The sequence below is a fragment of the Dendrobates tinctorius genome, unplaced genomic scaffold, assembly GCF_039654945.1.
Source record: "Dendrobates tinctorius isolate UK_male_01 unplaced genomic scaffold, ASM3965494v1 ptg000232l, whole genome shotgun sequence".
Lineage (NCBI taxonomy): Eukaryota > Metazoa > Chordata > Amphibia > Anura > Dendrobatidae > Dendrobates > Dendrobates tinctorius.
In genome coordinates, this window is record NW_027361899.1 from 5,991,027 (window position 1) to 6,012,217 (window position 21,191).

The 21,191-nt window shown below is 49.5% G+C and overlaps 1 protein-coding gene across 1 annotated transcript in view; it reads left to right on the forward strand.

Moving 5' to 3' along the window:
- DNAH8 (dynein axonemal heavy chain 8) overlaps window positions 1–21,191 on the forward strand; it is a 418,964-nt gene that overhangs the window by 275,451 nt on the left and 122,322 nt on the right. Inside the window, exons 64-70 of the mRNA XM_073556422.1 lie at window positions 1,814–1,978; window positions 3,151–3,377; window positions 4,441–4,559; window positions 12,032–12,135; window positions 12,481–12,657; window positions 15,708–15,875; window positions 19,849–20,064. Coding sequence (XP_073412523.1) covers window positions 1,814–1,978; window positions 3,151–3,377; window positions 4,441–4,559; window positions 12,032–12,135; window positions 12,481–12,657; window positions 15,708–15,875; window positions 19,849–20,064 — 1,176 coding nt within the window. The remainder of the gene's footprint in view (window positions 1–1,813; window positions 1,979–3,150; window positions 3,378–4,440; window positions 4,560–12,031; window positions 12,136–12,480; window positions 12,658–15,707; window positions 15,876–19,848; window positions 20,065–21,191) is intronic.

Below are 21,191 nucleotides of genomic sequence, written 5' to 3' on the forward strand. Positions count from 1 at the left end.
GCTGATGGAGTGTTGTACATGTGTGCTGTGCGATCATACCTGTTAGATGTCTCTGGTTTGGTCCAACTGCTGTAGTACCTTTCTGAAGCGAAAGGATTCTCTTTAAGCCGGGACAAATTCCGGATCTTCTGTTCTGGAGAAAGATTATTGTAGTCAGTATCATCCCAAAGTGTATTTCTTTGCTTTTGGTAGGGAGACTGATAGTTGGCTTTCTGGGGGTCCGAATTATCTGGTTGGCTTGGCTTGTTGACAAAATGCTGTGTCTTCGCCTGTGGGTCTGGATCGTCATTTGATTCGGAATGCTGATGGACGTACTCTGCAGTACGCTGCAATGGATCGTGAGTAACTTGTTGTAGGCCTAGCACACTGCTGCGTTCGTCGTCAGAATATACGGCAGCTTCTAAGGCTTCTGCTTCTGCTGTGGCAGCTGCTGTTTTTTTTCAATAGCAAGTTTCTATAATGTTGCTTCAAGACGCGCTTTCTCTTCATCCAGGCATGCTTGTTGTAGTTTCAATTCTATCTCTTGCTCCTCAGCAAAGGTGCTTCTTGCTTTTGCCGCTTCAGCTTTTGCGCGGGCAATAGCGGTGGCATTGCTGACGGATGATGTCTTGGAGGAACCAACTCGTGATCTCGTCTTGAAAGAGGATGCTCGTCCTTGAGACATGATTCAACAGTTAGGCGACCGCTGTGATATCCCTTTGTCGGCTGTACGTGCATAATGGCGGGCTCCGTATGGTCCGATTATTCGGTCCGACCGTTAGGAGGTTGCTGCAATATCCGTATGCAATAACTGTATGCTTTGATAATGGCGGGCTCTGTAACGTCAGATTTTCTGAACTTGTTCTCAGCAGTTGTTTCACTATACTGTCCTCATACATGTTAGCAGGGTGTGCAATGAGACATGTAGCTAAACACCCTGTCTTTTTTAAGAAAAAGAGGCTGTAAAATTGTTACCTTCTTTTATTGATTGCAGATGTGACAGGAAAGGGTGAAACTATAGGATGCAATAACAGGAGCATTTCAGAATATATAACTGCACAGAGCATAAAAATACAGATAGTCTGCAATACACAGTAACATGAGGTAATACATAGGTACCATGAGGTAATACATAGGTACCATGAGGTAATACATAGGTAACGTGAGGTAATACATAGGTACCGTGAGGTAATACATAGCTGATGATTACCTATTTAATACAACAACGTTATAAACACAGGATTATAACACCTAGATAGTGCTTACCAACTATGCTTAGAGCAGGCTGTTTAAGATGCATGAAGAACACGAATGATGTAGTTTCTCCTAAGACATATGGAGGGATAATGGCTGCTCTTCCCCTCACAGTGTCATAAACAAGACTTTGATGTAACAGGAACAATCCCACAATACATTGCAAATTAAACTAGAATCTATGCATTAAATGGCCAGCAGGTGGTGCTGTTACCTTACAGTATGAAATATATGAAGGATTAATACACACAAAAATGACTTTCTAGACAGCAATTATATGGCTGGACAGAACAGCCAGCGTCCACAGAGGTATGGGGATATAAGTTTGGCGCAGTGGACATAATTCACACACTAGAATGCAGCAATAATATGTCAATGTTTTTTTTCCCTATGGAGAAAATTGGCTTCTACTCTGTGGGTTTTTTGCCTTCCCCAGGATCAACAATGCAGAACAGCTGCACTAAAAATAGGCTGAACTAGATGGACATAAGGTCTTCCTTCAGCCTTCAAAACTATGTTACTATGTATTATTCTGAAACTGAGATTAATATTTTACTTTCACTCATCACTTTCCTCAAAGGTTCCTAGTCTGTTTTCTCAGGAAGAACTGTCAGAGATCACCGAGTCTTTGCTACCAGTAATGAAGGGGGAATTTCCACATCACCGTCCAACCTTTGATCATTTATATGAGTATTTTGTATCCAGGTGTAGGAGGAACCTGCATGTCATACTCTGCTTTTCACCTGTAAGTATGAATGCTCTCCATGTAGTGTAATTATGGTACTTTCAGTAATAGAACAGTCACTTTTACCCTAAAATATACAGTCTACACACCCCTGGTAAAAAGTCAGGTTTTTTCTTTTAAAAAAAAAATTCCTGCCAAGAAGAATAATTTCAGAACTTTTTCCACCTTTTATGTCGCCGATAATCTGTATAAATCCATTGAGAAATAAACTGAAATCTTTTCTGGTATACAAATCAAAATAAAGAACTCAGATAAAGTGTTTTTATAAATCTGCACACCCTACAGTAACACTTTTTTGCAGTCCCCTGTGAATTTCTGTCAGTATTCAATCTCTTTGAGTCGGCGTCTATCACTGTGGCACATCTAGAACTGGCGATTTTTTTGCCTGCTCTCCCTTGATTGCGAGGGCATTTCCTGCAGCCCTCTTCAGGTCGCCACAGATTGTCCCTTGGATTCAGATCTGGGCTCGGCCGTTCCAGAACTTCCATCGTCTTCCGGGGAAGCTGTTCTTTTTGGCGATTTAGAGGTCGCTTAGGGTCGTTGTCGTGCTGAAAGGTGAAATTTATCTTCAGCTTTTTATCAGAAGCCTGAAGATTTTTGTGCAAAATTGTCTGATATTTGGAACTGTTGCTCCACCTTGACTGAAGCCACAGTTCCAGGTGCCAAAAAATATCCCCAAAGCACAATGCTGCCCCCACCATGCGTCACTGTGGATATGGTTTTCTCTTGGTGATGCACAGTGTTAGATTTGCACCTTTTGGAATTATGGCCACAAACTCCCCATTGGTCTCATCAGACCTTAGCACAATTTCTCACATGCTTCTGGCAGACTGGAGGTCGGGAGCGTACGGTAATGCAGCATGTAAATTAATATGCTTCGGAGAGCATGGCAATGCCCCGTTAATTTACTTGATGTGGGTGACAATGCATTATATAAATGTGATAGTACAAGCATGGGCACATCCGGTATACAGGTCCATAGTGTGCGTGCTCTTCCAGTAAGTAACCTGGTATACTAATAGAGAGGCTTCATAGTTGTCACTTATTACAGACAGAGGTATAAATGGATGATCAGAGCATGCTGTGTACAGATATAGTGATTGTGAACACTCTGGTCCATACCTGTTTTGGGGAACGTTCCTGATATACCTGTATATATTTGTCCCGTCCAGGTTGGTGACAAGTTTCGGATGCGGTCTTTGAAGTTTCCAGCTCTCATCTCCGGCTGCACAATGGATTGGTTCAATCAATGGGCGATGCAAGATTTATTAGAAGTCTCCAGTCACTGCCTGTCAGGCTTCCACATCGCATGCAGCTCTGAAGTCAAATCCCATGTGATAGAGGCGATGGGTGTAATTCATGACAAGATGTCAGAGATTTGTGCGAGTTACTTTCACCGGTAACCGACAGTGATTCATAGTAAGAGTATTTTACCTGTGATGTCCAGCATATTGATGATATCATGTTTAATCACGAGGGTCCATCCACTGACCCCCAGCTCCCAGAACAAAGACCAGAAGACTTACACATTACTGTGTCATAGAGCAGAAGGGGCCCCTGTGGTCAGACATCGATGAGAATCCCTCAATGTAGAATAATACTTCCCTGGTCCTGCTACTTCCACCACACATTGATGGCAGGGCTTGTAGGGGGTCGGCCGAGGTCCTGTCCATACCTTTATAGAATTGGGACAGGTGTATGAGGCATATCATATCTCCTCATATTAGTGTGGGGTCTGAGAATAGCACAGCAGTACTGATCCTCCTAAAGAGCAAGCATGTAAGAAGCTGGAGATAAGTGGCTTCCAGATATGGCCGCCTCCAAACGTGGTCACCCTCAGATATGGCCACCTCTGAACGTGGCCACCTCTGGGCATGGTCACCTCTGAACGTGGCCACCTCCGGACATGTTCACCTCTGAACATAGCTACCACTGGAAATGGCAACCTCCAGACATGGTCACTTCCGAACATTCCCACCTTCGGACATGGTTACCTATGGACATGGCTACCTCCGGGCATAGTTACATCCGGACAGAGTTACCTCTGGACATCACCACCTCCAATTGTGGCATCCTCCAGACATGGTCACTTCCGAACATTCCCACCTTCGGACATGGTTACAGGGACATGGCTACCTCCGGGCATAGTTACATCCGGACATAGTTACCTCTGGACATCTCCACCTCCAATTGTGGCATCCTCCGGACATGGTCACTTCCGAACATTCCCACCTTCGGACATGGTTACCTATGGACATGGCCACCTCTGGACATGGTTACCTCCGGACAGAGTTACCTCTGGACATCACCACCTCCGAACGTGGCCACCTCCGGACATGAACACCTCCACAAATTGTTAATGTGTCCCCCATTAATGAATTGGATTTGTCAATATAAATCTGCTGCTATTGCAGATCTGGCTGTTTCCTCTTATGTAACAGCTCCTTATTATTTCCCCTCAGATTTCGGAGGAGGACCTATGTAACGCCAAAGTCGTATCTGTCATTTATTAACGGCTACAAAAGCATCTACACTGAAAAATGGAAACATATCACTGAGCAGGCCGAGCTCATGAACAAAGGTGAGAGGGTTAATCGTCCCCAGTACCAGCTTTATCCACAGTGCTGCTGTTTTTATTCCATTTCTCTATATTTTTATAATGCCCCAGATTTATCCCAGCATCCATACTGCTTGATAATTTTGAAAATTATTTGGCTGACTTTGGTCCGCTTTGTTATGCCAGATTTCAGTGCAATTTTGAACACAGTTTTGGGACTTAGACCACTTCTAAATGCGATTTCTTTCCACCTTGTGGAGTGTGATGACAAAAAGTGTCAGGTGCAGAGAGTAAAAGACGTCACAAAGTAAACCTCCGCACAGGCAACAGGCAGCTGTGGCCGAGTAAATCAGTCCCAGTGTGCTAGGAAATAATGTCACATTTTTGTTGGTCCTTTTCAAGGGTTTTTTCGTCTTGTTTTTTTTGTAACAACAAACTCTGCAGCAAGTTGTAAAAAACTTTTAATTTTCAGTGTATTCTGTAGATTTTTTAAGGCCGGGATCACACATGCGAGGAATACGGCCGAGTCTCGCATGTTAATACCCGGCACTGCCGCCGACACTCAGGAGCGGAGCGTGCGGCTCCATGTATTGCTATGCGGCTGCACGCTCCAATCTGAGTGCCGGCGGCAGTGTCGGGTATTAACATGTGAGACTCGGCCGTATGCCTTGCATGTGTGATCCCGGCCTAACAGCAAGAAAAACTACTGAAAAAATTGCAAGTTAAAACAAAAGCAAGAAAACAAGACTTTTGTGAAGGAATCATTAAATGAGTATCCTGGCAAATAAATGATACAGTTTTATCAAATCCTTCCTGTAGCAATTCATTGCAAGTTTTAGGATCTCTGCTTGTAGTCAGTAAATGGAAACTGTGATTGTTTGCATGCAATGGACACACACAAATGCGGCTCTGATCGGTCCTGCCATGGCCCGTGTCACTTCACCCTTTAATTTCCAGGGTTCAGGACAAAAACTAAAGATCAGGTTTTACATTATAATACACAACAACACTTTATAATTTTTTTCCGCCACATCTTTCATCTCCTGCACCTGACCGACAGCAATCAGAAAAGTAAAGAACAATATTAAACGCCGCAGTCAAATGAGTCGCGTGACCGTATGACGTGTAATACTCCAGAACGTGATTGTAGTCATTGCAGTCGGCTTCGCTCATCCTTCCCTTCATCTCGTTCCTGATCTTGTGGTTCTTATTTTGTATGTTCATATTTGTAGTTTTCATACAATGTTGCATCCTACAGTTTCTCATCCACTTCTATGGCTGCAGGTAATATTACTCTGTCGCCTTATTGGGGGACACAGAACCGTGGGTGTTATGCTGCTGTCCACTAGGAGGCGACACTATGCATAATCTGAAAAAGATTAACTTTGGCTCCTCCTCTGCAGTATACACCCCTGGACGGCGTCAGCCTTCTCCAGTTTTTGCTTAGTGTCGCAAGGAGGCACACCTTTTTTTCTTTTTTTCCTTTCGTCGGAACAGATGAAGAAAAGTGGGTCTACAGCGAGACTCCCGGCATGGCTCCTTCCTTGGCCCCCTTTTTAGGGGTGCCCAGTTGAAGTAGAGATGGCGGTCCCCCATGTCGCTCCTTCCCCAGTCCCTCGGGTACTGGTCCGAAGTTGAGACCCCCCCCTCCTTCCCCAACCCCCTTCAGGGTCTGGGTTGAGGTTGAGGCAAGGATGAAGACCCCCTGACGGTGACAGACGCACCCTCCCTAATCCCCCGCAGGGGGCATTAGGTTGAGACGCTGCAGGTAGGGTCGGAGTACAGACAGCATTCTGCACCAGGGACCCCAGCCCAGCTGTGGGATCCTGCTGGGGCCGGGGGAGGGTGCAGGCAGACGTGGCACAGCAGAGACAGGGCTTTCTGCGCCCCTGCCTCTGCAGCAGCAGTGGCTCCATGGCGCTCCAGGGACCCCCCACACAGGAACCGCTAGCACTGCTGCCCCCACCGCTAGCCAGTCGCCCATTCTGGGGGGGTCCGGTGCAAATCCGACCCCCTCCCGGACTACCGCGCCGCTCTGGAGCCCTCCTGGGCATCAGGCCTCTAATTTAGACCGCGGCTTCGGCCTAGCCGAAGCCGCCGCCTTTGGCCTAGCCGAAGCCGCCGCCTTTTCCCCGCCCCCCAGCCCGCCCCTGGCACGCCCCCCCCGGATGACGAAAATGACACTGCAGTGTCATAGAAGGGGCGGATCGAGGCAGGAAGGGCGCGCTTTTACATGGCCCAGCGCGCCCTTTTCCAGCTCTCCGCCCCCTTCCCTCTCCACCTCAGAATCCGGTGGCCATCTTGCTGCACCTGGAGGAAGGCAGCACAGAGTCTCCGGGGGGCACAGGACATGGGGCTTATCAGCGCTGGACCTAAGGGGAGCACCGGTGGGGTAAGATCACAGCTGGGTCCTTGGTACTCAGCTGTGAATTCCTATAACCTATAGCGCTCTCCTACTCCTTTTTCCTCTGCGTAGATACCCCTGTAGGGTCTCTATTAATCAGCCTAGGTACTATGTCGGGCTCAAAGAAAAGAACCAGGCAAGACTGCTTTTATGCAGTCTGCACTCTCCCCAGCGGCAGCACGTATCCGCACTGCCGGGACTGTACCCAAAAAAAAAAAAAAAAACGGAGCAGAACCCCAAGAAGTCCCTACCAACGCTTCTGCGACCGCTACTGCGCTGGAATGGGCAACTCAGATGTCGCAGTCTATGACACAGTCTATAGATAACCTGACCTCCACATTACTGCAGGCTCTGCAGGGTCATGTCTCGGCTATGAACGTTACCCAGCAAAGGGACGTCCGGTCTCATGATCAGGGCGCTTCCGACAGTTCGAGGCGTAAGCGGACCCACAGGTCGCGTTCAGCTGTGTCCTCACATAGCAATAGGTCTTCCCCCTCCAGGGAAAGACACAGTGGCCTCAGGTCACCGAGGCCGTCCCCTGATAGAGAAGGACAATGCGGATCTCCACAATGATCCCAGACTACGGGAAACCTCCGCTCTAGTTCGCCCGCTAGGGAGCTCCTTAGCGATGCGCAGGACTCAGAGGGCATATGTGACTCCAATTCAGATAACGAAACAGAGAACGCTTTGCTCCCTAGTCCCCCTAGCAATACTGCGATAGTTGAGGATATCGTCTTTTCCATCCTTCGGGTGCTGGACATTTCAGATCCAACCCCGGAAGCACCAGAACACAACATTTCCTTTGAAAGTGTTCAGAAACCATCGAAGGTCTTCCCTAATCACCCGGAATTCCAAAAAATCCTTTCTAAGCATTTTTCGCAGCCTGAGAAAAAATTCGCCAATCGCAAGTATTTGGAAGCAAAATACCCCTTTCCACAGAAAGACACCAAGGATTGGACAGATCCGCCTGAAGTGGACCCTCCAGTCTCTGGGCTGGCAGCACAAACACTTCTCTCGCTGCCGGACAGATCAACCCTCAAGGACACAGCAGACAGACAAGTCGAACGCATGGCTCGTTCAATCTTTGAAGCGGCAGGTGCCTCTTTGGCTCCCGCATTTGCTTTAGTCTGGGCAGCCAAGGCCATCATGGCTTGGGCTGCTCTATTGCAAAAGGGCCTTCAAGCTTCAAATCCTCAGATGGCGGACCAGGCGGTGCAAATTGCAGTGGTGGCAGATTACATGGTCCTTGCAGCGTTGGACTCTGCAAGAGGAATAGCGGGAATAGCATCAAACGCCATTACAATCCGGCGTATTCTCTGGCTAAGAGAATGGAAAGCGGATGCGGCCTCAAAAAAGTCCCTAACAAATCTCCCGTACTTCAGTGGCCGTCTTTTCGGTGAAAAGCTGGATACAATGATATCCAATGCTACCGGGGGCAAAAGTACTTCCCTCCCTCAACTAAGACCAAAACGCACGTTTAAAAGGCGTAATCAATCTCGTTTCCGATCCTTTCGGAATTCTTCGGGCTGGTCCGTCTCACGCCCAGCACAAAACCGTAATCGTTCCCCCCACAGGGACAACACACGGCGGCACAGAGGCCGGACAGGAACTGGCAATCAAAGGCAAGCCAGGCAAAACCTAAAGGAGGAAAACCTCAGACTTTTCCCTCGTCCTGACTCATGCCCTCTCGAAGACACCCCACTTGTTGGCGGACGACTGCTACTCTTTCAGCAGGTCTGGCTGCCTATTACAGAAGACAAGTGGGTCAAGGAAATAGTGTCTTCAGGATACAAAATCGAGTTTACTACCAGCCCACCACACAGGTTTTTTTCCATCTGTCCCTCCAAAATCCCCGCTCAAAGCTCAGGCCTTCCGTCAAGCGGTTTCTTCCCTCCTGCGAGCAGGAGTCATAGTGCCAGTCCCAGCAGAAGAGCGCTTCCGAGGGTTCTACTCCAACCTGTTCGTGGTGCCCAAGAAGGGAGGCAGCGTCCGACCCATACTAGACCTCAAGCAACTCAACAAGTACGTTCGAGTTCGTCACTTCCGCATGGAATCCCTCCGGTCAATCGTTGCGTCTATGGAAAAAGGAGAATATCTTGCCTCCATAGACATACAGGACGCATACCTGCATATACCAATTGCTCCCTCCCATCAGAGGTTTCTCAGATTCGCAATTAACCAAGACCATTATCAGTTTGTGGCCCTCCCGTTCGGTCTGGCCACGGCCCCCAGAACATTTACAAAGGTCATGGCAGCTACCATGGATGTTCTGCACTCCAGAGGCATAGTAGTCGTTCCATACCTGGACGACCTTCTCATCAAGGCCTCCACCCTCAAGGACGGCGAGGTCAACGTCTCGATCACGATCAACACTCTGACGCGCCTGGGATGGTTAGTCAATTTACAGAAGTCCTCGACTACCCCGAGTCAGTCTCTGACCTTCCTGGGGATGCTATTCGACACCTCCAAGGGTCTGGTGATCCTCCCCAGGGACAAGGCACTGGCTCTCCGTCTGGGAGTTCACACACTCCTCCGCAAGTCCCCCAGATCTCTCCGGTATACCATGAGAGTACTTGGCAGGATGGCAGCAGCAATGGAGGCGGTACCATTTGCCCAGTTTCACCTCAGACCCCTTCAACTGGCCATCCTCAAGTCCTGGGACAGGAATCCGTTCTCCCTCGACAGGGAGTTCCGGTTATCAGCAAACACCAGGAGGTCCCTGCACGGGTGGCTCAAGCCAACCTCGCTTGCAAGGGGAAAATCCTTTCCGGTCAATGGAAGGTTTTGACCACCGACGCAAGCCTTATGGGTTGGGGCGCGGTGCACCTACATCACAGAGCGCAAGGCAGGTGGTCACCAAGGGAATCGACCATGCCCATCAACATCCTGGAAATTCGGGCCATCTTCCTGGCGTTGCAAGCCTTCCATCACTTGCTGGCAGACTTTCATATCAGAGTACAGTCGGACAATGCCACGGCAGTGGCATACGTGAACCATCAAGGCGGCACCCGCAGCATCCAGGCGATGACCGAAGTAAAGCGTATCCTACAGTGGGCGGAGGATGCAAGGTCGGTACTCTCCGCGGTCCACATTCCGGGCGTGGACAACTGGGAAGCCGACTATCTCAGCCGACAAGGAATGGACTCGGGGGAATGGTCTCTCCATCCCGAAGTCTTCGGTCAGATCTGTCATCGTTGGGGGACCCCGGACGTGGATCTGATGGCATCCCATCTCAATGCCAAGGTTCCCAATTTCATGGCCAGGACGCGCGATTCGCGATCGCTCGGAGCAGATGCCCTGGTTCAGGACTGGACCCAGTTCCAGCTTCTGTACATTTTTCCACCCCTCCCCCTGATCTCCAGAGTCCTGAGGAAGATCAAACAAGAGGGTGTTCCCACCATTCTGATCGCTCCAGACTGGCCCAGGCGTACATGGTACGCCGACGTCGTGCAACTCACAGCAGACGCTCCCTGGCGTCTCCCCACACGTCCCGACCTCCTGTCACAAGGCCCGTTCTTCCACCAGAACTCAGGGGCTCTCAATTTGACGGAGTGGCCATTGAGACCTGGGTTTTGACCCAAGCAGGTTTTTCACCGGACGTTGTTAAAACCATGATCAGGGCTCGAAAGCCAACTTCAGCCAGGATTTACTATCGTACCTGGAAGGTTTTTCTTCACATGGTGCGACTCTCGTGGGCAGATTCCACTTCCCTATTCTCTTCCAAAGGCCCTCGGGTTCCTTCAGTCAGGCCTGGACGCCGGGCTATCCCTGGGCTCGCTGAAGAGCCAGGTCTCAGCGCTTTCAGTGCTCTTTCAGAGGCGTATTGCTAACAAGCCGCAAGTGTAGACTTTTCTCCAAGGGGTTTCCCGATTGGTTCCCCCCTACAAACGTCCGTTGGAGACGTGGGACCTCAACCTGGTCTTGACAGCACTACAGTCACCTCCTTTTGAACCCCTTAGGGTGGTCTCACTCCGCTTTCTATCGCAGAAAGTGGTTTTCCTGGTGGCAATCACCTCGCTACGCAGGGTGTCTGAACTTTCAGCTCTTTCCTGCAGACAACCCTTCCTGGTTTTTCATCAGGACAAGGTGGTTCTCCGTACAGTACCATCCTTCCTTCCGAAGGTCGGGTCCAGCTTCCACCTCAATGAGGAAATATCACTACCGTCTCTTTGCCCGGCTCCCGTTCATAGGGTAGAGAAGGCTCTGCATACGCTTGACCTTGTCAGGGCATTGCGTGTTTACGTGTCTAGGACTGCTCCTTTCCGGAAGTCTGATTCACTTTTCCTTCTTCCAGAAGGCGTTCGCAAGGGCCTACCGGCTTCCAAAGCCACCCTTGCTAGGTGGATCAAGTCCACCATTCAAGAGGCTTACCGCCTCAACAATTCTCCTCTTCCGGCCGGTATCACGGCACACTCTACGCGGGCGGTAGGGGCCTCTTGGGCCATTCGGCATCAATCCTCAGCACATCAAGTGTGTAAGGCAGCCACTTGGACTAACCTGCACACATTTACAAAACACTACAGAGTGCATACCCAGTCCTCAGCGGATGCGAGCCTGGGTAGACGGGTCCTGCAGGCGGCAGTACTCCAAGTCTAGGGGACTGTCGGCACAATATTCGTCCACTGCTTCCCACCCAGGGACTGCTTTAGGACGTCCCACGGTTCTGTGTCCCCCAATAAGGCGACAGAGTAAAGGAGATTTTTGTGTACTCACCGTAAAATCTCTTTCTCTTAGCCTTTAATTGGGGGACACAGCTCCCACCCTGTAGCCCTTGCGGGCCGTTGTTACGGTTGGGTTCTCATATTGTTGTTTGAGCCTGTTTATAGTAGCCTTTTTTTTTACAGGCATGGTTATGTTTCTGGTATATTCCTCCTAATGCTTTTGCACAAAACTGGAGAAGGCTGACGCCGTCCAGGGGTGTATACTGCAGAGGAGGAGCCAAAGTTAATCTTTTTCAGATTATGCATAGTGTCGCCTCCTAGTGGACAGCAGCATAACACCCACGGTTCTGTGTCCCCCAATTAAAGGCTAAGAGAAAGAGATTTTACGGTGAGTACACAAAAATCTCCTTTTTCTCTTTTTCTTTTCTAAGGGCTCTTTAAGTTAGCAGAAGCAAATGAATCTGTGAAAATGTTTTTTAAGGAGCTAGTAGTGAAGGAGCGAGAGTTGTCCCAGGCATCTGTGAATTTTGACAAGGTAAGTAGATGAGAGTAAGGGCATTTGAGATTCTCCAGGCTAGGTACCCTATGTCTTTTTATGTCTTAAAAGCTGAGATGGGAATAAACCTTAATGGCTGAGTGAGAATTTCTCCATCCAGCTCCGCTCAGAGATGGGGCAGACACAGGCCGACCTAGTCAGTGCCACAGGAGTCACATTGGAGCTTGGCTGCTCTCCTGGAGTCGGAGCTGGATGTAGTTATCCCCATCTGAGACATGAAGGGCAGAGATTACGCTTTAAGGTTTTATATAGAGTCCAGAGTCATTTTCTTCTTTTTTTTCCCTATATTGCTGTCATTCCGTCCTGTTTTGTGTGAACCTGCAGGTGCTGGTGGAATTAACATTAGCAGCTCAGGCAAAAGCTAAAGTGAAGAGCGAAATGCAGCTGGTGAAAGACAAAGCGCAGAAAATTATGGAGGAGCTGGAAAGCGAAAAACATACAGCAGAAAGTAAACTAGAGGCTGTACGGCCCACTCTGGAGGAGGCAGATGCTGCATTAAATGTGAGACTGGTACAGACGCTGCCCAGCTATGCCATTCATGCTGATGTTACTCTGCCATCTAGTGGCTACATGGGGTCATGTCTGTGGGGTTGCAGTAAATAAAGTTCATGCAACAGGAATCATAAAATAGCTGCTATTGTACCCCTGGGGGTCTGCTATTCTACAAATCCATCATGCCCGTTACCCACTGACACATGGGGCTGTCTACTGCTTGGTCGGGACACACCTGGCAGGTTCTCTTGCAGTGTGGTGTGATGGTAGTCTGGGCAGGACAGACCTGGCATTTTGGTGGTGATGATGGTCTGGGCAGAACACACCTGGCAGGTTCTCTTGCAGTGTGGTGGAGTTGGTGGTCTGGGCAGGACACACCTGGCAGGCAAGGCTGTGGAGTCGGTAAGCCAAACCTCCAACTCCTCAATTTCCATGACTCCGACTTCACCAAAATGGGCTCCGACTCCACAGCCCTGCCTGGGCTGTGGAGTCGGAAGGCCAAAACTTCGACTCCTCAATTTCCATAACTCTGACTCCACAGCCCTGCTGGCAGGTTCCCTTGCAGTGTGATGATGGTCTGGGCAGGACACGTCTGGCGTATTGCCTTGCAGTGTGGTGGTGATGGTGGTTTGAGCAGGACACACCTGGCAGGTTCCCTTGCAGTGTGGTGGAGATGGTGGAGTAAGGAGGTGGCGGGGAACCTCCTCTTTCCCGGACGCCGTTTGCATGTTCACCTCGGCACCTCACTGTTGATATACTGTGATATCATGTATTATAATGTATTGTCCATAGGATTAGGGCTAGAATAGGTACATAATATAGGAAAATAGTGGGATAGAATAGAGGGGGGAATATTAGAGATAGGGAACAGTATAGAATAGGAGATAGGAAGCACAGGGGTTAAGTTAGTCGGAGGGGCAGCACAGAGCAGGAAAGGATAATCAGGATACTTCCTGATGAGGGCAGAAGCCCAGCCATCTGAAAGCCAGGACGTGTGAGCAGTAGTGGAGCAGAGTATTGCAGGCTGGGGGGATAAAGCTGTCATAGCAGTAAGGGCCCCAGCATAAAGAGCTGATAACAGGAAAGGCACATATGGGACACGTATTGTCAAAGGATACCAATGGGACATGGATTATCCACGAAAACAGATGCGACACAGATTGTCCAGGGATACAAGTGGGACACAGACTGCCCAATGAGATAGGTGAGCTTGCCAGGAGAAGGAAGCTGAAGGAGAAGATAGAGTCTGTCAGGATGGCAGGGACAGATATGAAGTTGACTCTGTGTTTGCCGTGTGCTGCCTGTGTGATGAAAGTATTGCTGTCCAGTAAAGTTATATTGTTTGAAAAGTCTTGTAACACTGAAACGTTTTGTGAAGCCGGAGTGACAGAGTCTGAGAGGAACCTGGCAGTGACAGTGAGTACTTGGCTGCACACACTACAGAGAAGACTTTGTTTTTCACCTGTGGGGCGCCAGGGTGTGGGAACACTACAGCTGGTTGCCATGACTACCACCCTGGCTGCCTTACAGAATTGGCATAGTCAGCAGAATGCGGAGGAACTTTGCAGGTGACAGCCGTGAAAAATGGTGGCTATTGATGACTTAAAGATGGCACCGAACACTGACAAGAAGATGGCGTCAGTGGTGCGAAAACTGAGGGTGGTGCCGCCCATCATGGGCATCCTGAGAAGGAAAAGGCGCCAATGTGAAAGAAACAGTGGCCTGAGATGAGGCCACGGCCAATTGTGACTGGTGCCCGCCCAAGATGGGTGCGGCGGAAGAAGACGCCCCGACCCCTGCAGCAGAATCTAAAGGAATGGGTGGGGCAGCCGGAAGTAACTCCACCCATGAACTGGTGGGGCCCAGAAGAGCAAGCCAGCTTGTCTGAAGGAGAGACGCCATTACCTGTCGTGATGCAATGGAGGATCATGTATTTTCATGGATGCATTGGACGTCAGGGCTGGGAGCGGTCTGTGGCCCGGGCGGAGACGGGCCCACACTCCAGGGACTAGTGGGCGAGAGAATTGGAGGTGTGGCTTCCCTTCAGGCGGTCAGAGAAGAAAGCTATATAGGACGACCACAGATGCCGAAGAATCGGATCCGGAAGAGGCGCGCACACGACAGAAGATTTTGTTTTTCATCTGTGGGGCGCCAGGGTGTGGGAACAGTACACCTCATTGCCATGACTGCCACCCTGGCCTCCTTACAGTGGTCTTGGCAGGACACGCCTGGCAGGTTCTGTCGCAGTGTGGGGGAGATGGTGGTCTGGGCAGGACACACCTGGCATGTTCCCTTGCAGGGTGGTGGTGATGGTGGTATGGACAGGACACACCTGGCAGGTTCCCTTGCAGTATGGTGATGATGGTGGTCTGGGCAGGACACCTGACAGGTTCCCTTGCACTGTGGTGTTGGTGATGGTGTTCTGGGCAGGACACATCTGGCAGGTTTCCTGGCAGTTTGGTGGTGATAGTAGTCTGGGCAGAACACATCTGGCAGGTTTCCTGGCAGTTTGGTGGTGATAGTAGTCTGGGTAGGACACATCTGACAGTTTGGTGATGATGGTGGTCTAGGCAAGACACATCTCGCAGGTTTACTGGCAGTTTGGTGGTCTGGACAGGTCACATTTGGCAGGGTGATGGTGGTCTGGGCAGGACACATTGGGCAGTGTGGTGGTGATGGTGGTCTGGGCAGGACACATCGGGCAGTGTGGAGATGGTGGTCTGGGCAGGACATATCTGGCAGGTTTCCTGGCAGTTTAGTGGTGATGGTGGTCTGGGCAGGACACATCTGGCAGGTTTCCTGGCAATTTGGTGGTGATGGTGGTCTGAGCAGGACACATCTGGCAGTGTGGTGATGGTGGTCTGGGCAGGACACATCTGGCAGGTTTCCTGGCAGTTTGCTGATGATGGTGGTCTGGACAGGATACATCTGGTGGTGATGGTGGTCTGGGCACAATTTTCCTCTCTTGAATCTTACAGCTGTCCTCACTTTTTACTGATCTAAGGTGTAACATACTTTTATTTTCTGTGGTTTTAATTTTTTTTATTTTTTTTTTGTAGATAATAAAATCTACAGATATTTCAGCACTTCGAAAACTGATAAAACCATCACACCTGCTTATGAGAATCATGGATTGCTGCCTTCTGCTGTTACAAAAAAGGCTTGATTCAGTAGTCATGGACCCTGCCAGGCCCTGCTGTAAGCCATCCTGGGGAGAGTCGCTAAAGGTAAGCCTGATCATTCTATGAAATTAGGTGACATCTGCCGCCAATGTTACAGGTTTTGCTTTATTAAAGTCATAGAAGACATTAGGCAGTCTTGCAGCACAGTACGTGGGGCAAACCATGTGGAGCACACACCATGTGGAACACACAATGCAGCACATCATGGAGCACACACCATGCGGAGCACATAATGCAGCACACCTCATGTGGAGCACATAATGAAGCAGACACTATGTGGTGCACATAATGCAGCACATCATGGAGCACACCTCATGTGGAGCACATGGAGCACACACCATGTGGAGGACATCATGGAGCACACACCATGTGGAGGACATCATGGAGCACACACCATGTGGAGCACATCATGGAGCACACAACATGTGGAGCACATCATGGAGCACACACCATGTGGAGCACATCATGGAGCACACACCATGTGGAGCACATCATGGAGCACACAGCCATGTGGAGGACATCATGGAGCACACACCATGTGGAGCACATCATGGAGCACACACCATGTGAAGCACATCATGGAGCACACACCACCTGGAGCACATCGTGGAGCGCACACCACCTGGAGCACATAATACAGCACACCTCATGTGGAGCAAATCATGGAGCACACACCATGTGGAGCACATCATGGAGCACACACCATGTGGAGGATATCATGGAGCACACACCATGTGGAGGACATCATGGAGCACACACCATGTGGAGGACATCATGGAGCACACACCATGTGGAGGACATCATGGAGCACACACCATGTGGAGGGCATCATGGAGCACACACCATGTGGAGGGCATCATGGAGCACACACCATGTGGAGCGCATCATGGAGCACACACCATGTGGAGCGTATCATGGAGCACACACCATGTGGAGCGCATCATGGAGCACACACCATGTGGAGCGCATCATGGAGCACACACCATGTGGAGCGCATCATGGAGCACACACCATGTGGATCACATCATGGAGCACACACCACCTGGAGCACATCATGGAGCACACACCACCTGGAGCACATAATACAGCACACCTCATGTGGAGCACATCATGGAGCACACACCATGTGGAGGACATCATGGAGCACACACTATGTGGAGGACATCATGGAGCACACACCATGTGGAGGACATCATGGAGCACACACCATGTGGAGGACATCATGGAGCACACACCATGTGGAGGACATCATGGAGCACACACCATGTGGAGGACATCATGGAGCACACACCATGTGGAGGACATCATGGAGCACACACCATGTGGAGGACATCATGGAGCACACACCATGTGGAGGACATCATGGAGCACACACCATGTGGAGGACATCATGGAGCACACACCATGTGGAGGGCATCATGGAGCACACACCATGTGGAGGGCATCATGGAGCACACACCATGTGGAGCGCATCATGGAGCACACACCATGTGGAGCGTATCATGGAGCACACACCATGTGGAGCGCATCATGGAGCACACACCATGTGGAGCGCATCATGGAGCACACACCATGTGGAGCGCATCATGGAGCACACACCATGTGGATCACATCATGGAGCACACACCACCTGGAGCACATCATGGAGCACACACCACCTGGAGCACATAATACAGCACACCTCATGTGGAGCACATCATGGAGCACACACCATGTGGAGGACATCATGGAGCACACACTATGTGGAGGACATCATGGAGCACACACCATGTGGAGGACATCATGGAGCACACACCACCTGGAGCACATAATACAGCACACCTCATGTGGAGCACATCATGGAGCACACACCACCTGGAGCACATCATGTAGCACACACCACCTGGAGCACATAATACAGCACACCTCATGTGGAGCACATCATGGAGCACACACCATGTGGAGGACATCATGGAGCACACACTATGTGGAGGACATCATGGAGCACACACCATGTGGAGGACATCATGGAGCACACACCATGTGGAGGACATCATGGAGCACACACCATGTGGAGGACATCATGGAGCACACACCATGTGGAGGACATCATGGAGCACACACCATGTGGAGGGCATCATGGAGCACACACCATGTGGAGGGCATCATGGAGCACACACCATGTGGAGGGCATCATGGAGCACACACCATGTGGAGGGCATCATGGAGCACACACCATGTGGAGCGCATCATGGAGCACACACCATGTGGAGCGCATCATGGAGCACACACCATGTGGAGCGCATCATGGAGCACACACCATGTGGAGCGCATCATGGAGCACACACCATGTGGAGCGCATCATGGAGCACACACCATGTGGAGCGCATCATGGAGCACACACCATGTGGAGCGCATCATGGAGCACACACCATGTGGAGGACATCATGGAGCACACACCATGTGGAGGACATCATGGAGCACACACCATGTGGAGCACATCATGGAGCACACACCATGTGGAGCACATCATGGAGCACACACCACCTGGAGTACATAATACCGCACACCTCATGTGGAGCACATCATGGAGATGATGGAGCACATCATGGAGCACACACCATGTGGAGCACATCATGGAGCACACACCACGTGGAGCACACACCACCTGGAGCACATCATGGAGCAGTTCAGTTCAGTACTGTTATAGCAGCAGTTCTTGAACATGTGTGTATAAGAGACATGATAGCAGATAGCTATCAACCAGCTCGGAGACAACTGATGAGATAGACCCCTCAGAAGGGAAAACTGGTGATAAACGCAGGATACAAGTCATATAATGGCCAAAAATATGTATTTATTTTACTCAGTTTTATAGTTATTAATTCCACAGTGCTGTACAGACATCATCATCACTGTCCCCATTGGAGCAAACAATCCACATTCCCCATCAGTCTTTGGAGTACCCGGAGAAAACCCACGAAAGCACGAGGAGAACATACAAACTCCTGCAGATGTTATCCTTGGTGGGATTTGAACCTAGAATCCCAGCACTGCAAAGCAACAACACTGACCACTGAGCCACTGTGCTGTTCTATATATAGTACAGTGCTAACCACTGAGCCATCTTGCTTTCCTATATATTGCATAGTGCTGACTACTGAGCCACCGTGCTGCATCATATACAGTGCAGTTCTCAGCACTGACCCACCCAGGTGCCCTATGTATAGAACAGTGTTCACCACTGAGTCACCGTGCTGCTCTATATATTGTACAGTGCTTACAACTGAGCCACTTTGCTGCGCCATATTTAGTACACTGCTAACCACTGAGCCACCCTGCTGCCCTATATATAGTACAGTGAGCCACTGAGCCACCATGCTGCCCTCTATATAGTACAGTGCTGACCACTGAGCCACCATGCTGCCCTATACATAGTACAGTGAGCCACCATGCTGCCCCTCTATATAGTATAGTGCTGACCACTGAGCCACCCTGCTGCCCTTTATATAGTACAGTGCTGACCACTGAGCTACCCTGCTGCCCTCTATATAGTACAGTGCTGACCACTGAGCCACCATGCTGCCCTATACATAGTACAGTGAGCCACCATGCTGCCCCTCTATATAGTACAGTGCTGACCACTGAGCCACCCTGCTGCCCTTTATATAGTACAGTGCTGACCACTGAGCTACCCTGCTGCCATATTCCTCATGTACACACCGGACAGATTATTCATTCATTATAAATGACTGATAGGTTGTCAGAGTGACGCCGAGTCCGTCAGACGTTATCAGGAGGTTTCTACCACGGATCTTGTAGAAATTGGCCTTATGATAACATAACATCCCTGTCTGAGCCGCCAGGAACAATCAAACAAATCTCCAGTAAAATCATTTCCCACAATTTGTGAAATATGGTCTGTAAGAAATGTGTAACAAGTAGATTTCCACCTCTTGCTTATGTGACATGCTGTACATACTCTACGGTAATAGATGCTTGTGCTGTAAGGAATCACCACAGGGATGTTTGTCCACAGCTCATGAGCTCGCCGGGATTCCTCCAGTCCCTTCATCAGTACCCAAAGGACTCTGTGAACGGGGAGATGGTGGAATTACTGCAGCCCTATTTCCGTATGGAAGATTACTCCATGGACAATGCTAAGAAGCTCTCTGGTAAAGCTGCCTGTTTGCTGTCATGGACGCAGTCAATGGCGACCTTTCATGAAATCAACAAGGAAGTACTGCCTCTAAAGGTAAGGGGTCTTCTCTGGCGCATGAGAGAGAACCTCTTTACAATTGTACATGTCAGAGGGGTTTCTCATCCAAACTTTGGTAACGATTACTTTTTGATAATCTTATGACAACCAGCAGAATTGGGAAGGCAGCGCTGCAGAATAAGGCATGTTACCACATGTAAATGCTGCGGTTTTTCTGAAACTTTTTTTTTTAACTATTCAAGAAAAGTGGATGTGATTTCACGAAAACTCCTGCTCATTGTGCGTTTAAAGATGCCTTTGTACTGTGCGTTCTTGGTGCGTGTATTTCCCTATAGGAACCTGAAAAGAAGCACATGTAAAAAATTCAGTTGTAGAATCCCAGAGTTTCTCACTACAAACACAATGAAAAATACCTGCTTCAAATCCACACCAAATAATCAATGAAAGGGGAAAAACATAAAAAGAACTAAGCAGCAGAAACTCTATCAGAGCAGACTCTTATTACATATTTACTCCTGCAGAACAAAAAGGAAAAGTGGAAAAAAACAACATTTTTGTATGTGGGAACATGGCCCAATACAGACTATAAATCCGCTTAAAGGGAACCTGTCACCAGGTTTTCCCAATATAAAGTACGGCGTCTGGAAGTAGCCTTTATTGACGCCCACTGTAATATCTGACATCAGGTTACGTGTTGCCGTCCACAGGGTGTTTTAGCCTTTTTTCTGTCCTCATTCTGGGACAAAGTAGTCTTCTCCCTAGACTTCCTCCTTGGTAAGTGGCGGTGTTCTATCCTCATCCCTCAGGGATTACTGTTGCTGGTAGGCTCAGAAAGGCCTTATCTTTCCTTCTATGTTTCAATTCTCAGAGCCATTTTTCTCCGAGCTTCTCCTTTTCTCCCCTCTCTTGGCAGGTTCCTTGTCGGACCCTCTGGCTCATTTTAAATCTTACTCGACCACGGCTGTGGCATACATCTATCATCAGGCGGATCTAAGGTGCAGATCAGTCTACCAGCAGCCTGTTCAACAGATCATGCCGGCGTCTTTCTCATAATGCTCATCCCTAAATTGGTCTACTGAGTAGTCAATTTTCTATGCCGCGAGAGCCCCTCCGCGGGCAATTGGTCCTTGTCCCCAACGGTCTTTGACCAGTTTGGTCGGTCA